Here is a 19,976-nt window from a genome sequence, read left to right as displayed (position 1 = left end):
GAAGGAACCTTATAGATCACCTAATCCAACCAGCACCTATGTGTTATAGGTAAGAAACATGATCCCCAGAGAAATACATTTCCCTTTGCACACATTTGGCAGCTGAGTCAGGATTAATATCCAATTAGAGGCAGTATAGCAAAGTGGTTAAGATTATGGCCTTTGGAATCAGATGTGTTTGTTCAAATCACAACTCTGGTACTTCATAACTGTGTACAAACTGGGACAATTTACAAAGCTTATCTTTGCCTTGGTTTTCCCATCCACGAAAGGAGGATAATACTTACCCCATAGTGCTGTGAGGATTAATTTAACACTGCAAAGTAGAGAGTAAGCACAAAATAAGTATTAGGTATTCCGTCATCTGCTATCTCACAATTAAGTCTTCTTTGCAGAATACCACTGTGCCTTTTACAGATGACTGTGGACATTTCAGGATCAAGGCAAGTAACAATAAATAAGCATTTATGTATTTATGTGGCAAGTCCTTTTTAAAAAAAATACATGTACAAATACTTCTTTGTGGATAAATAACATTTTAAAACATTCAAAAAATGTTTGCTGAGTTCCTATTACATGTCAGGCACAGTGCTAGATGCTGGGTATGAGGTGATGAATAAAACAGATATAATTTCAACCTTCAAAAGCACTTAAATTTAACAGAAAGAAAAAGTCCTGAGATCTTGGCTATGGGATATGCAAAGCAAATATCTTTTACACAGATAAGTCAATGCAACATAATCAAATAAACATCAGTATCTGAGGCTAGGTTGTGTCTTTCTGTAAAATGGGATATTCTTTGGAATTTATTTCTATGTCATTTCTAGTTTGGTCATTTCAACTAGATTTTAGTAAATTCCCTGACAATTAGACTATTTTCTATTTCTCTACATAAAATAGGGTATTGAAATGGGCAGGTTTAATTAAGCATATTCCCTGAAAACGTGATAATTACCATCTGTCTGAGGGTTACATGAGCAGGTTACATGGAACAGAACAGGTTTGCTAATAATCAATAAATAATTATTCATTACAAAGCACTACAAAGTTCAGTTTTATAAACTTGAGCTCATTTCTTCATTCTTTCTCTACACACACACACACACACACACACACACACACACACACAAATACACGTGAAAAGCTGCCTAAAGAGATAGTCAGCAAGCTGATATCCTGAACTTAGAGATCAATATGCTGATGGTCTCTAGATCTCCTGTATTTTTCCCAAGTATGCCAATGTACAGACACTTGCTTGAATTAGGATGTTAAAACTGCTCAATGATCAAGGCAGCAAAGAAACTATTATTCATGTGTCAAAATTACCTTATAGTAATGAACATATTCCTTAAATCCCTTTATCCTCAAGTTTTGCTAGCCATTTGACTTCTAAATGGTACATACTATCTGTCTAGTTTTGCCTGAGAATGAAAACAATGATTCTGTTATGTTATATTCTTATGAGAAGTATAGAGCACAGTAAAAAGAGTCAAAATTTAGTCAGGTAGACCAGATTCAAATCTCAGTTGTGCCATTTAATTGTACAATTTGTGGGAAATCATAACCTCTACGTTTCAGTGTGTTTGCAAGATAGCGGTAATATGATTTTCTTTTTTGTTGAGTATTAATTAAAATAATAAATGTTAAGTGCCTGGCAGACAGTAGCTACTTGTGGTGGCTATTAGTGGTTGGCCACATTAATTTGAATGGAGAAATCACAAATTGAACAGTGATTAATAAAACACTACAGTGATTAATAAAACACTATCTAAAAGCTAGTTGCTTTATAGAAAAAATACATTATTTCCCTGAAATAATTTACAATACTTTCAACTAGAGAAATAAAGAAAAAAACTGAAGATTTAATAAAATGGCAAAAGGAGAATAATGGGGAGATTATAAATTTGTTTAATTATTAACTAACAAGGAGGTCAGCAGATCAATGTGCTATCCTAAATACAATTACATTACTCTCAAAACAGTAAACAAGACTCTTGCCTGATGCACCAGGGGCCTTTAGTTTAATATACTGCATTTTTCTTTACAGGATCATACTCATCAAGAAAAATGCAGTAATACCTAGATTTCTTTCTTGAACTGGCTGTTTTGAAAAAAAATCAATCAGCTGCCTCTTATGGAGAAAAAAAGGTGATTAAGTATAAAGTGTTGAGTGAAAACTACTTACCTGAAGAAACTGTAGTTCTCAAGAAAGAGAAGTCACTAAGATCACCACATCACATCTTTCAAATATTCAAATAAATGAGCACCTTTCCTCACATTATCCTTGTCGAAAGCAATTTTTCTTTAAAATTATTCGGGCTACGTCAGACCTCCATCCAAAATTCTCCTGAATCCTTCATTATCAACGAAGCCTAGAGCAGAAGACAAGCACTGCTTTCTGAAAGCACGCCTACTTACTGCTCATTGGTTTCCAGAATGCAAAACGTGCATCTAAAGTCCATGCATGAAATGATAAGCTTGTTCTCTCCTATCTCGTTAGTTCATAACAGTCAAGAAATCAAAGACCATTCTTCTCACTCAACTCAAACTGCAGCGGGAATGTTCAATAAATTCGAAATCAGAAACGACCCCTTTTACTTCCCATATGCTTGTAAAAGGTATCCTCTTCGGCCGACTGCCTGTCTCCCAGGCAAGGCATCCAAGAACTACGGAAGAGGTACCCAGGAAAGGGAATCGAGTGACCAAACCCTGCCAATAAGAGATAGTAAGGGCATTCCGTGATCATTGGCAGAAAGACTCGGCTCTAAGCTGAGTGGAGGTACTCGGTGTCTTCGGCCTCGTCCAGGAACACCCGGGGACCCGAAGTCGAGTTCCAACTTGGAAACAGACACTGCGAGTGGAGAAGACGGGAAACCGGGATGCCAGGGGCCTTCCGCAGTCGCAGAGGGTCAAGCACCACGAGGCTGCATGGGGACTCCTGGTTCAACACTCGGCCACTTTTCAGTCAGGCCAAGATGCTGCATGGATCCCCGGCCGGCCGCAAACCTCAGGCCCAGGGGACAACCCAGGAAAATCACTTACCAGTCTTCCACCTCCGGCGCTGATCCTAGAGGAGCGTGACCCGCCGGCCAAAGTCAAGCTCGGCTCTCCCTCAGACCACCCTGGCGACGACTACGGAGCGTCACTGACAACCACCCGGAAGTAGTACTATCGCTTCCGGGGCCGTCGAGCGCGCGGCGGGAAATTATTTCCCAGAGCCCGGATTAGTGAAGCAGCGAGTGATGCCGCGGCAGTCGTCGCCCCTGTCGCTGCCGCCGCCGCCGCCGCCCGAGGGAAGCAGCCCAGACACTCCGGTCGGGAAGGTAAAGTGGCTCAGCTCGGAAGACACGGTGTACCCTGACTCCGTGAGGGATGTTTCTTCCCCGGGCCGTGCCCACGAAGTTGCTGCCTTCCCCGGCTGTGAGGCTGGGAAGGGGCCGGGGTGAGCGGCCACGGCGCCCGGGTCTCGAGCTCTCAGCAGCCGCGGTTCGTCTCTACGACCCGGACTCGCCGCGCTCGGAGCCCGAGTTGGGGGCCTATGGCCGCAGACCCCCGCCCGCTCGCCCGCGCCGCCGCGGGGACGGCGGCCGAGCGCCTCTGCAGTGCCAGCTGAGCCTCTTCCCCTGGCTTCCGCCTGCGCAGCTCCGCGGCTCGGCGCCCCGCCTGGTAGGCGCTAGGCCACCCGCGTCTCTCGTTTCCATAGAGCCGCCTGGGACGCCTCGCCCCGATCCTAGATTCTTGGCTGCTTTCCACGAGTTGGCGTCAGCGAAGGTGGCTGGGATCCCCCAGTCCACCTTCCCGTGACGAGGAACATTGTGTCACTCTCGACTCCCTACTAGAATTTTTTTTAATTCACCCAAACGGAAGTGCCTGCCTCTGTGGCCACTATAGGCCTTTAAACACTAACGTACTCACACATTTCCCTAAGGGGAGGAGGGTCTTTGTTCCTAGGGATTAAATCTCAGCTGCCTGAAGGCTGAGAACAGGACTAAGTGGTTATCCTGAGATTTCTTCCGCTTCCAGAGCCTCTGATTAAATATTGACAAAAAGTTGATCCGCCTCGGATACTCCATGTCAGTGTTTGACTCAGGAGTTAAATGGAGCTTAATTTTGGAGGCGCCAAGCTCTTAGCGAATGACTGTACCATACAAAAAGAAAAAACAATATCTTTCGTTGAGACACTTGAGAATGAACATTTAAACTGAAGTTGCAGTGTAAGTGACAGACAGTGCACTTTGTGGACTTGTTGGTTTATGTTATTCCGTTGTGCCTCAGTTCCTAGAAATGTCTGTTGATGTGAAAGATGTATTCGTTGTTAGAGAGTTTGACTAACCTGAATATTGCAAGTTCAATACATAAGTTGATAGTTTGAGGTGAATTTATATAAGGGGTAAATTCGGTTATTTCTAAGTTTACTCAGACTATCCTTAATTTAGAGGAATGAGGATGTCCAAATACTTGAATGCTCAAATAAATTGTAAAGACAATTAACCTTTATTAATGCAAATAAGCCCCTGTTAGATCTGCTTTCTAAATCCAGATTTTCTTATGCCTTCTTGACTTAAGCAAAGTTCCATTATCTAACAGTTTCTTGATTCTCTAAAGCAGAAAGTGTAGATCATTTTCTTATGCCTTCTTGACTTAAGCAAAGTTCCATTATCTAACAGTTTCTTGATTCTCTAAAGCAGAAAGTGTAGATCATGTGAAAGTCTTTGAAAAGGTGATCAAGAGTAATCACTTTTCATAATCCAAATTTAGAACTCTTAAGATTTCATAAGAGGCAACCACAATTTCCACTGATGTCTGAAGTCATTGGTTTTTAGAAAACCGACAGTATGGCTTTTGTAATTAGGATTTTCCTTATTATATGGGTCTTGTTCGTATTACCCTAAAATACAGTATTCAACATTGAAGCAAAACTTTTTTTAATTGGGGTCTTTGTCCCCCAGGTTGGAGTGCAGTGGCACTGCTAACAGTAGCCTTCACCTCCTGGGCTCAGACAATCCTTCCACCTCAGCCTCCAGAGTAACTGGGACTACAGGCATGCGACACCATGCACGGCTGATTTTTTTGAATGTTTTGTAGAGTCAAGGTTTTGTTGTGTTGCCCAGGCTGGTCTTGAACTCCTGTGTCCACGCAATCTGCCTACCTCACCCTCCTCAAGTGCTGGGATTACAGGCATAAACCACTGTGCCCTGCCCAAAGCAAAACATTTTTTTAAAGTATAGTCAACAATTTCATGTAGGCTTTGAAAATAAAACCAAAACAAAGTGAATAACTCTTTTTCTCAGAAATATAACTAAAATTGAACGTTAGTTGTTATTCTTTTTTTTTTTTTTTGAGTTGGAGTCTCACTCTGTCGCCCAGACTGGAGTGCAGTGGCCGCTCCCGGCCACTGCAGCCTTGGCCTGCTGTTATTCTTATAATTGACTCTTAAGATATACTAATAGAAAGTAACATTCTGTGAAATGTACTATGTACTATTTCTCACCTTGTAAGAACATATTGCTGCTTAAAAGTAAAATAAACTCGGAACTTTTAAGTTCACCTGTATATTTTCTGTTCAAATGACTTTGAAATTAAAGAACATTATTATTTTTGATGAAAGCCCATATGAATTACTCTAATGATTCATTGATTACCAAATCCATTTTGAGAGAAAAATAATGAAAACTTTGTCTTTTCCGTAAGGAAAAAAAAATGGCACTCTTTAGAAATGCTTTAAACTTTTAGACATTGGTGTTATTTTTCTGAAAATATTTATGTATAAGCATTTTCAGTAATATTGCTGATTCTCCCTACCCTGGTACTGTCATGGTGTCATAGATTTTTTTCATGTAATATATCTTTCTCTTGTACTAGCTGAAAATAGACTGCTTTGTAAAATTATAATGTGATTACAAGTATTAGACTAAATTCTGAAATTTAAGTGAGGTTCGTATTGTTTTTGCAGAAACTGACTTATCTTTGATTATTGGTTTCAACATATACTAGCTGTGTTTCTTTATCACTGGAGCTGGTTTCTTAATCACTGAGATTTCCCAATATCCTCATCTGTATAAGAATTAACAGCACTTATGTTGTGAAGAAGGAAATGAGCTAACATACAAGAAGTGTATTGACCAGAGTAGGTCCTCAATAAAAATTAAATCTTAGTTCTACCTTAGGCTTATGTTCCTCCTTGCTAAGAAATAATACAAAATTCTTCGGTTACCAAAACAAGTTTGACTTTCATCCTCTGTGGCTAACCAGTATCTACTGTTCAATTCTTTTTCTCTGAACCTCGTCCCTCGTGTCTACCTTGATTCCTTAAGGAACCCTTGGTCCCTAAACTAACATCTGTCCAGCCTGTGCCTTATACAATATTGAGTAGATTGGAATCTCATATGTCTTTCTCACCTCAGTTACTTTGCTGCTAGTTCTCCATTTCATCCCTCAACTGCTAAATTTACCATCAAAGGGACTGTTTTGTTCCCAAATAATGCCATGGAAGTAAAAATATCCCTCATCAGTGACTGGAGATGTCTGTCAAATACACATATGTGCACACGATATGCATATGTATATACTACATTTATCTTTGAAGGATGGGGCAGGAAATAGATATTGTATCTTTAAAAAAAAAAAAAAAAAAGGTTCAAGACCCGCCTGGGCAACTTGGCGAGACCTTATCTCTACAATAAATCAAAAAAGAAAATTACCCGGGCGTGGTAGCGTGCATCTGTAGTTCCAGCTACTTGGAAGGCTGAGGTGGAAGGATCGTCGGAGCCCAGCAGGTCGAGGCCACTGCACTCCAGTCTGGGCAACAGAGTGAGACTCCAACTCAAAAAAAAAAAGCGAATTCCAAAGGGCAGCTGAATGAAATTAAACCAAGGGCCTACTTTGGTTACCAATCCTAGAGGAGCCAGAATTCCCAAACTCCACTTGAAGTTATAGTGTTCAGAGCCAAACAGTATTTTATTCACACAGCTAAGTACTGTGACATATGTCTACCTTTTGCAATATTGATTAAAACAAATCTGACACTTTCACCCTTTTCAGTTTTAGCATTTCTTCGTTTATGAGTTAAATGTTTTAGATAAGAGAAATCATGAAAATCTTATACTCCTTAATTCAAACCAACAATATTGATTGCATTCAGTGCTTTGTATATGTTTTTCAGAAGAATTTCAAGTGATTTTGTTTAGTTTGTTGTAGAAGTAGGTTTAAAATCAAAATAGTTCACTTAAATAACGAAAATTGAGAAAGCACTAGTTTTCATCAAGTGGTCTTAAAACCATAAAGAATATTAAGTGGCATGGAAAAATGATTATGACAAATTTTACGTAAAAATTAAGATATGGAACTATGTAATATATATGTGATATATATTTTTTCACGCAAAACCTGAAAGTCAACTCCCTCCCCCCCAAAAATGTTAACTGTAACACCAGGCTGAAGGAATTAGAGATGATTTTAGTCTTCTGTATATTTGAAGTATTTTTCAAATTTTCTGTAATTAGCATATGTTAATTAAAATGAAAAGACAAAACTAAGGATTTTGGGGGGGGAGGAAAACTTTAGTTATTAAATATAAATACATAAACTAAGCTTTTTTAGTGAGTCCCTTATTCATTGTAGTTAATGATAACATACAAATTATTTCTAAGCTGCCTTATAGACTCAAAGTTCTTTTTGTATGTAAGACTGGTTGTAAAAGAAAGTGTAATGCAGAGTAGGAAAAGTCTATTCTTATTATCCTATAAAAGTCTCTTTAAGCATTGTTGCCTCTTTGGCACTTTCTTTTCTTAAGGTTTGTACCCTGCTGTTTCATCATGGCTCCCATACCAGACCTTTGTATTCATGTCTGTATTCCTGCCTTTACTTTTCTCTTGAGTTCAGTTTTCAACGTAATGTGTATTCAGACATGTGCTAGTTATGTGTTATATTGTAAAGAATTCAAAGGACCTAAAAAGCTAGTTTATAATAAAATGTTCTCAATTAAGATGATGAGTGCTATAGGGTTTATTTGCATTTCTGACTGGCACCAACTGCAAAGGAATTTCAGGCATCAGGGATGGGCCCATGTGGGAGATATTTTGGGAAAGTCCATACCACAGAGACAGTTGCTTGCTATATGCATAAAGGCCAGCTCTGTTCACAGTCATTATCTCCTTATTTGTATTATATGGTTCAAGGTAAGTAATTAATTTTTTAAGTTACTGCAAAAGTTTAAAAATATTACTACAAAAGAACATTTTCTTAGAACTAAGAATGCAGTATAATTTTTAATTTTTTGCAGTAACTGTCAAAAGAAGTGCTCTTTTTTGCTTTTTTCCTCCCTTTTTTTGTGTTTGTATAATATCTTTTGTGTGGATGCTTCGGGGAATGCCCCCTATACGTTTTAGAACGATCTATAATTTTCCTAGGAATACTATTGATAAAATTACATTGTGGCATATTTGCTCTCTTGTGCTGAAAGACTTCTAGAAGTTAGCTCTTGATCCTTTATACCCCATAACATATCACCTATACAAAACTTGACCATATTTTTAAAGAATTTTTAATTATCTGGGTTTTTGATATGTCCTAAAACAGGTTTTATAGTACTTTCTTTGGTCTCATTCGCATATCAAGCTATTGTTTATTGTCTAAATCTTGCAGGGTCAGGAAGAATCTGCAAACCATGACTTTGAAAAAGATAAATAAATCTATCAATATATGTGTACATGTCTATGTCTATTCCTGCATACATAGGTTTCAGTTTTCCCGTGTAACTGTATGAATTGGATCTGTGGGCTTAAGTCATAAAAAGCATTGCTAAATGTATTGTAAATTCTGTTGCTTCAAGTAGAACATTTTATCATAGAAAGCTATTATAAAACTATGCTGGTTGTTTTGTGCCATCACTGGGATTCACAATTCTGTGAAAGTTTAGCTAATAGCCCAGTTTTTCTGATAAACTTGTGAATAAATGTCCTGTATTCTGATTTGTTTTTAAACAGATCTGTATTTGCATAATGCTTGAATCAAGATGTCTTATTTTTTTTCACATTTGTTTCTTCCCTTTCCTCGGCATGTTTGATTTCAGTTTCATATTTAATCATTTTCAAAGGAAAGAAATTGCTTTAAAAAGGCTTTCCTGATTTCTACTATTATACACAGTTCATCTTATTGTCATTTTATACTGTGGGCTCTTGATTTGATAGAAAATGTTAAATGTACAGCGTGGATTATTTTCATCATTTTTATATCGTTATAAAGACAGTGGTTTAAGATGAAAACTTTGCTTTATATATGAACTCCAGTTAATCCAAATAATTTAATAATTTATACATGAAACCAAAATATGTTAAAATGTTAGCTTGTTAATAAATATTCAAATTACAAAATAGCTATTATTAGCTTAATCTGAAAAGATGAACGTAGTATGATAGACTTTTTCCTTGTATTTCTACATAACATTTAATTCTCAGCAAGCAGAATAATAAAATTTGAGAGATAGTGTTACAGCAATTTTTAATTTTTCATTGCTTTCTGTATACTCAGACTATTTAACATTAGTTTTTATCTATCAGTATCTTAGAATAACCAAGTAGGCAAGATGTTAGGTTTTTTAAAATCACTCAAACTTTTTCTTTGGCAACATTTCTTGAAGTAGCCTACTAAATAGCTTTTGGAACTCTTAAATATATAAGTAGAATACAAGTGGTAGGGAAAGTATAAATGTTTAAAACACTTATATTCCTGATAATAGTGGCTTTTGAGAACTATAAAAACTAAGGTGATATTCAGAGATAAACTGAATTGCACTTGACTAGTATTTCTGAAAAGATCTGTCATTTTCTAAAGGAATTGCTTAAAGGATATTTTAAAATAATTCCCTAGAAATAATGAGTGCAACATTTCTCCCTAGTTATGGACATGGTTCTTTTTTTTTTTAAGTTAGAATCTCACTCTGTTTCCGAGGCTAGAGTACAGTGGCAGGATCAAGGCTCACCTCAGCTTTGATCTCCTTTCTAGACTCATGATCCTTCTGCCTCAGCCTTCTAATAGCTGGGACTACAGCCATGTGCCACCATACCCAGCTAATGTTTTGATTATTTGTAGAGACGAGGCCTCACTATGTTTCCTAGGCTATTCTCAAACTCTTTGGCTCAAGCAATCCTCTCTCCTCAGCCTCCCAAAGTGCTAGGATCACAAGCATAAGCCACCACACCTGGCAGCATCATGTTTTTTATAATACACATGGCTTTATTGTATGTATTTATATATGTTCTGCATCATACTAAATCATTATTATTTCTAGCAACAGATTATGTCTCATGACATTTTTATTAATTTATTTAATTATTTTAATTTATTAAATAAATTATTATTTATAACATCTGTATTAATGGGTATTAACACTCAAGCTATGTTATTTAGCTGATGTAAATGGCTTAAAACATTGAATAATTTATACAGTAAAGAGTTCCTTTTTTTTTTTTTTTTTGAGTTGGAGTATCACTCTGTTGCCCAGACTGGAGTGCAGTGGCTGCTCCTGGCCACCGCAGCCTCGACCTGCTGGGCTCCAGGGATCCTTCCGCCTCAGCCTTCCAAGTAGCCGGAATTACAGGCGCACGCTACCACGCCCGGCTGATTTTTTTATTTATTGTAGAGATGAGGTCTCGCTGCCCAGGCGGATCTCGAACCCGCGGGCTCAGGCAATCCACTCACCTCAGCCTCCCAAAGCACGGGATTACAGGCTGAGCCACCGAGCCCGGCTAAGAGTTTCTTATATAAGTAGCTACTTTCATTTTATTTACTGATGATAGTATTTTACATATACAATTAATTTTTCATAAGCGACAATCCCCTCTTATGCACACTATATAATTTTATACTTATGAGATCAAATTTTTGTAACTCTTTAAGCATTTGTTTCACTGAAGAGCCTTATTCTTAAAGGCTTCTTATGTTCTATATTTGAATTTTAATACTTTAGAGGGTTAATATATTATCCCCTTTGCCTCTTTGAGAACCAGCTGAAAAATATAAAAATCAGATATATTGAGGTCAAAATATCAGCTTTTTACTGATTAAAAATTGTTTTGAAGCAGATGGCTTTGATTTGCAACATCAGTGTGCTTATTTAATAATCTCTGAGTTAACTTACCCACACAATAAGTGCAGGTCGACTTGTTGAGCAGAGCATACCCGTTCATTTGTCTCAAGGACAACTTGGGAGGGGGTTGGTTATGGGGATGAAGGGAAGAGAGAGAAACCAGGAGTACTATTTATTACTCTAGTTGAAGTTCTTCCTCTTAGAAACTCTAGCAAGGGAAGTAAAAGTTCACTCCTGAGTAATGCTTTAAATTGTTTATAATGAGACTCTTTTCAATTTTTACTCTAAAATGAATGTAGTTATATTAACAAATACATTCACATATTTAAGTATGTGGTGTATATTTTAGTCTTTGAAAAAAGAATTTTTATAAAGAGCATTTCTTATCACCAGTTGTATGCTATTAGTCTTAGTTTCAAATATTTACTGTTTTTGAAGTTTACTTCTGTGTTAAAAGATGCCAGTGTTTCTTTGGTTGTTGAAAATAGCTACTGCTGTTGTTCTGCCTATAGCTTTAATTAAATATTAATCCACAGCTTTGCTGACAAAATTGTTAGAGAAATAAAAAATTACCCCCATTGCTTTCCTTGTCTGTAAAGGGAAAGAGTTTTTCTCTAAGATGTTACCTTGTTCTACAGTTGAACCTCATGTAAACAAACAAAATTGTATTCTAATTAGAAACACTGTAAGTTATATACCCCCAAACACAAAGTACTTTGTGAATTGCATTTAAATATGAATTAAGATCCCTATGAAAATAAACTTAGATTAAAAACCATGCAGTTCAGCCTACTTTGTAAGTGCTGAAATTAACATATATATAGCAAAGTTAAGAAATGTAGATTGGGAATAGTAATCTAGGATCATTATGTGTACTTATTGTACTAAATTATTGGATATAAATGCTGTGGGACCATGAATTCTACTAACTTCTCCAGTGACTGATACATATCCTTTAATATCATCTGCAGACAGACACTTTAAAAATGAGTTTAAAATTGGAGTGTTTCATTGTTCACAAATGTACTTATTTCAAAAGCTCTTAGCAAACAATAGTACTTGTAGAATCAAGCTAGTACTATGTTATTATTAATAATATGTATTGTTTTTAAGTAATTTTAGCATTTGTATTGACAATGAATCCTTACAAGTTTAATTCATTTTGTGTTTAATGGTTTTAGTTTTTATTTTTAACATCGTAGTTAAGAAGAAATAATAATGTCACCCTGTGATTAATATCTTTAACATATGTTATTTTCATTGTGTGTATATATGTTAGATGGAAGATGATGGCCCAAAGCATATCATCCAGATAACAGGATTTAAGATGGAGGAAAAGGAAGCCCTAGGCAAATTGCTTTTAAAATTAGATTGCACGTTTATTAAAAGTGAGGTGAGTATAGAAACTTCTTTTCAAAATATTCAGTGTGTAGTTGAATAATAACTAGAATTAAAATAATGACCTAAGAATGATAAAAATGTCCCCCAATATTGTCAGAATAAAAAGAATACGTTGTAAAGGAAATCTTACCTTAGTAAAATTTATGTGGATTTTTCTCTCCAGAAATATAAAAACTGTACACATCTTATAGCTGAACGCCTATGTAAGAGTGAAAAATTTTTAGCAGCTTGTGCAGCAGGTAAGTTAACTGCCTTCCTCTATCCTTTAAAAAAAAAATCTTGTTAAAGGAAAAGTATCTTAGTCTCTGGGAAGGTAGCATATTTCCTATGTCAAACATACATGTATTTTTTTCTGAAAATATTTGTTTGATATATTTTTTCTTTATTATCTGAGTAGAATTCTGTAGCTCGTGAAAAATGTATTAAATAGGCAGAAATATTTTTTTCACTAAAGTTTTAGTATAAATGCTTTATTTAAGAAAAACTGCTTTAACAAGACTGGCCCAAGATGTCAAAAACTTAAGCTCTTGTTGGAACCTCATCTGTTCTCACTCAAGTTTATTTTCTTTGATCTGTCATTGGAAATAGTGTTTTTGTTTTCTCTACTGCTTCACTTCTATTTGTGTTATAAAGCAGTGGTTGTGCTGTTTCATTTTTCTAGGAGATTAAATTCTGTAAGCCCAAATTTGGACTTATTCTTCTCCTTGATAGCTTTATCACTATTGATATTCCTGTCACTTTCTGTATCATTATTTTATTTATTGGTTTTTTTTTTAAAAAAAAAAAAAGGAAGAAAAAGGTAAGTATATGTAACTCAGGTGAATTCTCACATTTTTTTAGATTAACTTACCAGAAAAACACATGGAGTCATTATTAACTTCACAAATAGAAACTTACATTGTCCATGCTGTTTAAAAAGATCATTGATGCCCAGATATAGAAACCATTATTAAAGGCCCTGAAAAATGCTCTAACTCAATAAAATTTGTTTTACAGCATACAATAGTGCTGTGGACGTTATTGGAAAAGTTGTAGCATAAGAAGAAAAGTTAAATCTGACCTAAAATAGTGAATAATAATACTAATAATTCAAGTAATGCCACATTTTATTTTGGATTTTAAGATCTTAGATTTATGTTTTATTTAGTAACATTTGGAGTTTTTTGTCATGAAAGGAATATATACAATGTTCAGTGACGTAAGCCTCTCACTATCAAAAATTCTTGAAAAAATGTAGGTCAAAGATAATATTGACATATAACTTAAGCATGAGACTTAAAAGTCTCATTTAAAAAGATTGGCTTTTATATAATATTTGATCTTTGTTGTTTATCATTTATCAGAATCAAAATTATTTTGTGACTGACGATTCATTTGCTTTCTAGGAAAGTGGGTACTAACAAAGGACTACATAATTCATAGTGCCAAAAGCGGCAGATGGCTTGATGAAACAACTTATGAATGGGGATATAAAATTGAAAAGGACTCCCATTATTCACCTCAAATGCAATCTGCACCTAAGAGATGGCGTGAAGAACTGAAACGTACTGGTGCTCCAGGAGCCTTCCACAGATGGAAAGTTGTCCTCCTTGTTAGAGCTGATAAGCGAAGTGATTCTCTTATAAGGTAGGATGGCATTACATAAAAGCTAAAGCAATGAATGAGAGAACAGTTTTGATCTACACAAATGCTTTTTGTATTTTTTTGCACTTATTGAGTCCAAATGAGCCAGAGTGATTTATCTGATCTGATACACAAGCCATTCTATTCATCTGTTATGTGTCTCTTATAGAAAGAACTCCATTTGTTTTGTCAACTGAAGCAAAATTAAAAAGAAAACTAATTATGAGATTTTTTATTTTAGTTTAGAAGAGCTTTTAGGTTTTTGGTAGTAAAAGCATTACATTATCAGAACGACTTTGTTCTGAATTTATGTAGTGCTGTGGTGAGTTTGGATAATTTTTAAGGTCATGTACCCTTGCTATAATCAAAATGTGTAATAATTACATCATCCTTTAATGTTCCCTTGTGTCTTTGAACATTTAATTTGGTACTAACAATACAAGACAACCACTGTTTTTTTTTTTTATCACTATAGGCTAGATTTGTCTTTTTTTAGAGGTTCATATAAACATGATCATAGTGAATATATTCTTTTAAAGTACCTTCATTTGCCTAGCACAGTATTTTTGAGTTTCATCCGTGTTGTATGTTAGCAGTTCATTCCTTTTTGTTGCTGAGTGCGATTTCACTCTATGTCTATATTACAGTCTGTTTGTTTATTTGCATAATGGTGAACATTTGGGATGTTGTCTTTGCTAATATGGATTAAGCTGCAGTGAGTATTTTTGTATAAGTATTCATATAGACATGTTTTCATTTCTTTTGGGAAATATCTAGGAATGAAATTGCTAGGTTAGGTGGCAATTGTGTTTTACAGTATTAAAAAATGCCAGACTGTTTTTCAGAGTAGTACCATATTATGTTCCCATTTGCAGTGAGTGTTTCAGTTGCAGTGCAGTTATTTTGGCACAGTTGTTAAAACTCAATTGATCATCTTTGTGTGGTCTATTCTGGGTTTTCAGTTTTGTTCCAGTGATCTCTAAGTCTACCTTTTACCACTACCACCATACTGTTTTGATTACTGTATCTTTTTTTTTTTTGAGTCAGAGTCTCACTCTGTCATCCAGGCTGGAGTGCAGTGGCATGATCACAGCTACTGCAGCCTCAATTTATGGGCTCAGTCCATCCTTCAGCCTCAACCTTTCAAATCTGGAAGGACAGGCGTGCACCACTATATCCAGTTAATTTTTTTATTTACTGTAGAGAGGAGGTCTCGCTATCTTGCTCAGGCTAGTCTCAAACTCCTGGGCTTAGGCAGTCCTCTTGCCTTGGCCTCCCAAAGTGCTGGGATTACAGTGCTGTGCCTGGCCTCCAAATTTTCTTTCTTAATAGAATCACAAAAAGGAGAAAAAAAGAGTTACTGACAGAAACTCCTGAAACCTTGAACATAATACTTGAGCACAATAAAATGGTTTTATTTGGGCTGTTTGCCATTTATTAATGGCTCTTTTCCACATGAAGGGAGACTGTGACTCTTCCATACCTGGAAAACCCCAAAAATGAAGTAGAAGTGATATTTCTGACTAGGTTAGACACTTACAAGTGATGCAGCTAGCAAAATTAAGATATATAGGACTTTTCAACAAAAATAAACCTTTTAGATTAGGAGTCTAAATGTCTTAGAGAAACTTTTTTTTTTTTTGAGTTGAAGTCTCATTCTGTTGCCCAGGCTGGAGTGCATTGGCTACCACAGCCTCTACTTGCTGGACTCAGGCGATCCTTCCACCTCAGCCTTCCAAGTATGCCCAGCTAATTTTTTAAAAATTTTTTTGTAGAGATGAAGTCTAGCTATGTTGTCCAGGCTACTCTCAAACTCCTAGGCTAAGGCAGTCCTTTCTCATTTCCACCTCCCAAAGTATGAGATTACAAACATGAGTCATCGTACCCAGCCTGACTACTGTTTATAGTGAGTTTTGCTATCAGATCCTTAGTTTTTTTCAAAATTCTTTTAGTGATTCTGGAACTTCTGTATTTCCATATACATTTTAAAGTCAGCTTATCAATTTCTGTAAAAATGCAAGCTGGGATTTTGATTGAGATTTTATTTTATCTGTAAGTCAAACTGGGGAGAAGTGATATTTGAACAATAGTGAGTCTTCCTACCAGTGGACTCTATATCTCTCTGGTTGTTCTTTGATTTCTGTCACTAATGTTTTATAGTTTTAATTGTATAAAACTTGCACATATTTTGCTAAATTTATTCCTAGGTACTATTTGGGATGCTATTATCAATGGATGCTCTGAAAGTTCTTATCTGCATCTGTAAAGATAATTGACTTTTCTCCTGTATTCTGTTAATATGCTGAATTATATTCATTGATTCTTATATGTTAAACCAAACTTGTATTCTTGAGATAAACTTATTCATGGTGTATTATCTATTTTTAATATTTTACTGATTCTATTTGAAAATATTCTGTTAAGGATTTTTGTGTCCTAAATCTAATAAATGACATTTATGCCAATATCTGAACTTAATTTCATATTTAATATTGAAAGATTTCCCCCCATGATTGAAAACAAGGCAAGAATGCTGACTCATTATTTCTACTTATCTCATGATTTCTACTTATCGTTTTACTAAGATGTACTAGCCATTTACAATAACCTCCCTCCCTCACTTCCCCCAGAAAGAAAGAGGCATAAAATGGGGAAGAAATAAAAATAGCTATCTTTATTTTCAAAAGACCTGGCTGTATATTAAAAAATTAACCAAAAAGATACTAGAGCTAGTGTAAGACTACAAGGTAACAGATCACTATATAAACATTAATTATGTTCTTTTATGTAGCAAAGAACAGCTGGAAATTGAAGTTTAAATACTCGTTTTAGTTTTATTAATTTTCTCTGTTGTCTATTTGTTATTTTATTGACTGCTGCACTGGTTTTATTATTTTCTTTCTTCCTTCATTGTGCTTAATTTGCTTTGTTTTTAACTCCTTAAGATGTAAGTTTGGATCATTAATATTAGACTTTTCTTCTTTCTATTAACTGCTCTTAAGCACTGCTTTATCTGCATCCCACAAATTTGTATTTGTTTGCATTTTTATTTATTTCAGAATATTTTAAAATTTCCATTTTGATTTCTTCTTTGACACATTGGTTATTTACATGGTTATTGTTTAATCCCCAAACTTTTTATGGTTTTTCACATATTCTGCTACTGATATCTACTAGTTTACCTAGATCAGAGAGCATATTTTGTGTGATTTTAGTCCTTTTCAACTTATTAAAATTTATTTTATGACCTAGAATGTAATATGGTCTATCTGGGTGGATTTTCCATGTGTACTTGAAAATATGTCTTCCACTGTTGCTGAGTTGATTATACTTGTCAATTAATGTTGTGAACTATTCTTTTCCTTGCTGTTTTTCTGTGTATTATTCCACCAGTAACTGATAGAGTAGGTCTTAATTTTCTAACTATAATTTTGGATTTCTCATTGCTCCTTTAATTTTATCAGTCTTTGCTTTATTTATTTTTAAGCTATGTTTTCAGTTGCATGTGTGTTTTAATGGCCCTGATTTTAGTTATTTTTGTTTATTTTTTTTATTACCTCAAATACTTAGTGTTTATTCCTCCTGGGTAACTGAAAAATCATACTCTTTGACCAACATCTCCCCATTCTCCTCACTCTCCAATCCTTTAGTGACCACTATTCTGCTTTCTACTTCTTTGTGCTTGATTTTTTAAGATTCCACAAATCTACATTTGTTTAGATTTTCACATGTAGGTGAAAACACACAGTGTTTTTCTTTCTCTGCCTGGATTATTTCACCTCCCATAATTTCCTCCAGATTCATCCATATTGTCACAAATGACATAAATGTCTTCTTTTTAAAGACTAAATAGTATTCCTTTTTGTATACATACCACTTCTTTACTGATTGATTGATTCATACTTAGGGTTATTTCATAACTTGGCTGTTATGAATAATGCCACAATAAAAATCAGAGTTTAGATATCTCTTTAGCATAATGATTTCAAACCCTTTAGATATATACCCCAGAAGTGGGATTACTGAATCATAGGGTAACTCTTTTTGGTTTTTTGAGGAGCATTTGTACTGTTTTCCCTATTAGCTGTACTAGCTTATGTTGCCAACAACAATGTGTTACGGTTGTCTTTTCTCCACATCCTCTCTCATACTAATCTTTCATCATCTTCATCTTTTCAGTAATAGCCGTTCTGACAGATGTGAGATTTAATTTTCACTTCCCTAACAATTATAATAAGTATTTTAAAAATTTATCTGATGGTCATTTGTATGAGAAATATTTTTTTATTCAGGTTTTTTGCCCATTTTTTAAATCAGGATGTTTTCTTGCTATTGAGATGATTTTTTTGTTTTGTTTTTTGAGTTATGTATGTATATATATATATATATATATATATATATACACATATCTTGGAAGTTAAATCCCTTTTATCAAATGTATAGTGTGCACATATTACATTCAATTCTATAGGTTGTCTCTTTACTCTGTTGCTTCCCTTGCTGTGCAGAAACTTTTCAGTTTGATGTAATCTCACTTTTCAATTTTTATATTTGTTGCCTAAGCTTTTGGAGTCAAATCTAAAAAAAAATCATTTCCCAGACCACTGTCCTATAGCTTTTCCCCTGTGTTTCCTTTAGGTAGGTTTACAATTTCAGGTCTTATGTTTACAGTTTTTGACTGGAAATCTATTTTGTCTGATAAAAGTATAGCTTGCCCTGTAGTCTTTGATTTTTATTTACATAGAATATCTTTTTTCATCTCTTCATTTTCATTGCATGTGTCCTTTAAAGTGAGACTGGTCTCCTGTAAGCAGGATATAGTTGAATTTTTTTTTTATTGTAGTGGACTAGTCTTTGTCTTTTGATTGGATAATTTAATCCATTTTCATTCAGAGTAATTATCATTGGGTAAGGATTTACTGCTGCTATTATGTAATTCCTTTTCTGGTTGATTTGTATCTACTTTCTTTGTTGCAGTCTTTCATTGTGGTTTGATAGTTTTCTGTAGTGGTTTGTTTTCATTATTTTCTAGCTATATTTTGTCCATCTACTATAGATTTTCTTTTATGTTTGCCATGAAGCTTATATAAAACATATTCTTATAACTGTCTATCTCAAGCCAATAACTGATTGCATATAACAACTCTACACTTTTACTTTCCCTCTCTCATTTTGTTTTTGATAGCAGAACTTATATCATTTTGTAATTTCTATCCTATGACAATTATTTTTAATAGATTCATCTGTTAACCACTGAACAAGAGATAAAATTGGTTATTGCACAACTATTTCAGTAGATTATTCTGAATATGACTGTTAGCATTTTTTAAAAATTTGCACTTTTAAATATTTTTTTGATTCATGAACTTTTGATACAGCTTAAAGAATTCCCTTTAGTAATTCCCATAAGGCAAGCCTACTGATCGTAATCTCCCTTTGCTGTTTGTTTTTTTCTAGAAAAATTATTATTTCTCCCTCATTTCTGAAGTATAGGTTAGCCAGTAAAGTATTCTGGGTTGGCAGGATTTTTTTCTTCAGTATTTTGAGTATATCATTCCACTCTTTCCTGGCCTGCATGATTTCTATTGAGACATCCACTGATAGCTCCATTTAGACTCTTGTATGTAATGTATACTTATTTCTTGCTGCTTTCAGGTTTCTTTGTCATTGATTTTTGATAGTTTTTTATGTGTCCCGACCAGCGGGACAAGTAAAACGTGGGCACGAGGAGGACTACCTGCTGCTGGTGAAAAGAGAGAGAGAGAGACCAAGAGAGAGAAAGAGACAGGAGACACGCAGAATGGAGGCAAGACAGTGTTCTGATCAAGCCTCAAAATTTTATTGTTAGGCGATTGCTTATATACAT

At 35.1% G+C, this 19,976-nt stretch overlaps 2 protein-coding genes across 2 annotated transcripts in view; one reads left to right on the top strand and one right to left on the bottom strand.

The window, feature by feature from the left end:
* KIAA0825 (KIAA0825 ortholog) overlaps nucleotides 1-3,147 on the bottom strand; it is a 71,950-nt gene extending 68,803 nt beyond the window's left edge. Inside the window, exon 1 of the mRNA XM_008051952.2 lies at nucleotides 3,043-3,147. The gene's annotated coding sequence lies outside the window, so the exon portion shown is untranslated. The remainder of the gene's footprint in view (nucleotides 1-3,042) is intronic.
* The window catches only part of LOC103253707 (DNA topoisomerase 2-binding protein 1-A-like), an 18,548-nt gene continuing 1,645 nt past the window's right edge, over nucleotides 3,074-19,976 (top strand). The window contains exons 1-4 of the mRNA XM_008051953.2: nucleotides 3,074-3,323; nucleotides 12,366-12,479; nucleotides 12,651-12,726; nucleotides 13,873-14,113. Of these exons, the coding sequence (XP_008050144.2) occupies nucleotides 3,243-3,323; nucleotides 12,366-12,479; nucleotides 12,651-12,726; nucleotides 13,873-14,113 (512 nt within the window). The 5' untranslated portion in view covers nucleotides 3,074-3,242. The remainder of the gene's footprint in view (nucleotides 3,324-12,365; nucleotides 12,480-12,650; nucleotides 12,727-13,872; nucleotides 14,114-19,976) is intronic.

The sequence above is a fragment of the Carlito syrichta genome, unplaced genomic scaffold, assembly GCF_000164805.1.
Source record: "Carlito syrichta isolate Samal-C Ts95f unplaced genomic scaffold, Tarsius_syrichta-2.0.1 Scaffold247153, whole genome shotgun sequence".
Taxonomy (NCBI): domain Eukaryota; kingdom Metazoa; phylum Chordata; class Mammalia; order Primates; family Tarsiidae; genus Carlito; species Carlito syrichta.
The sequence above is the reverse complement of the archived record's forward strand: the minus strand, read 5'-3'. Positions and strand labels throughout refer to the sequence as shown.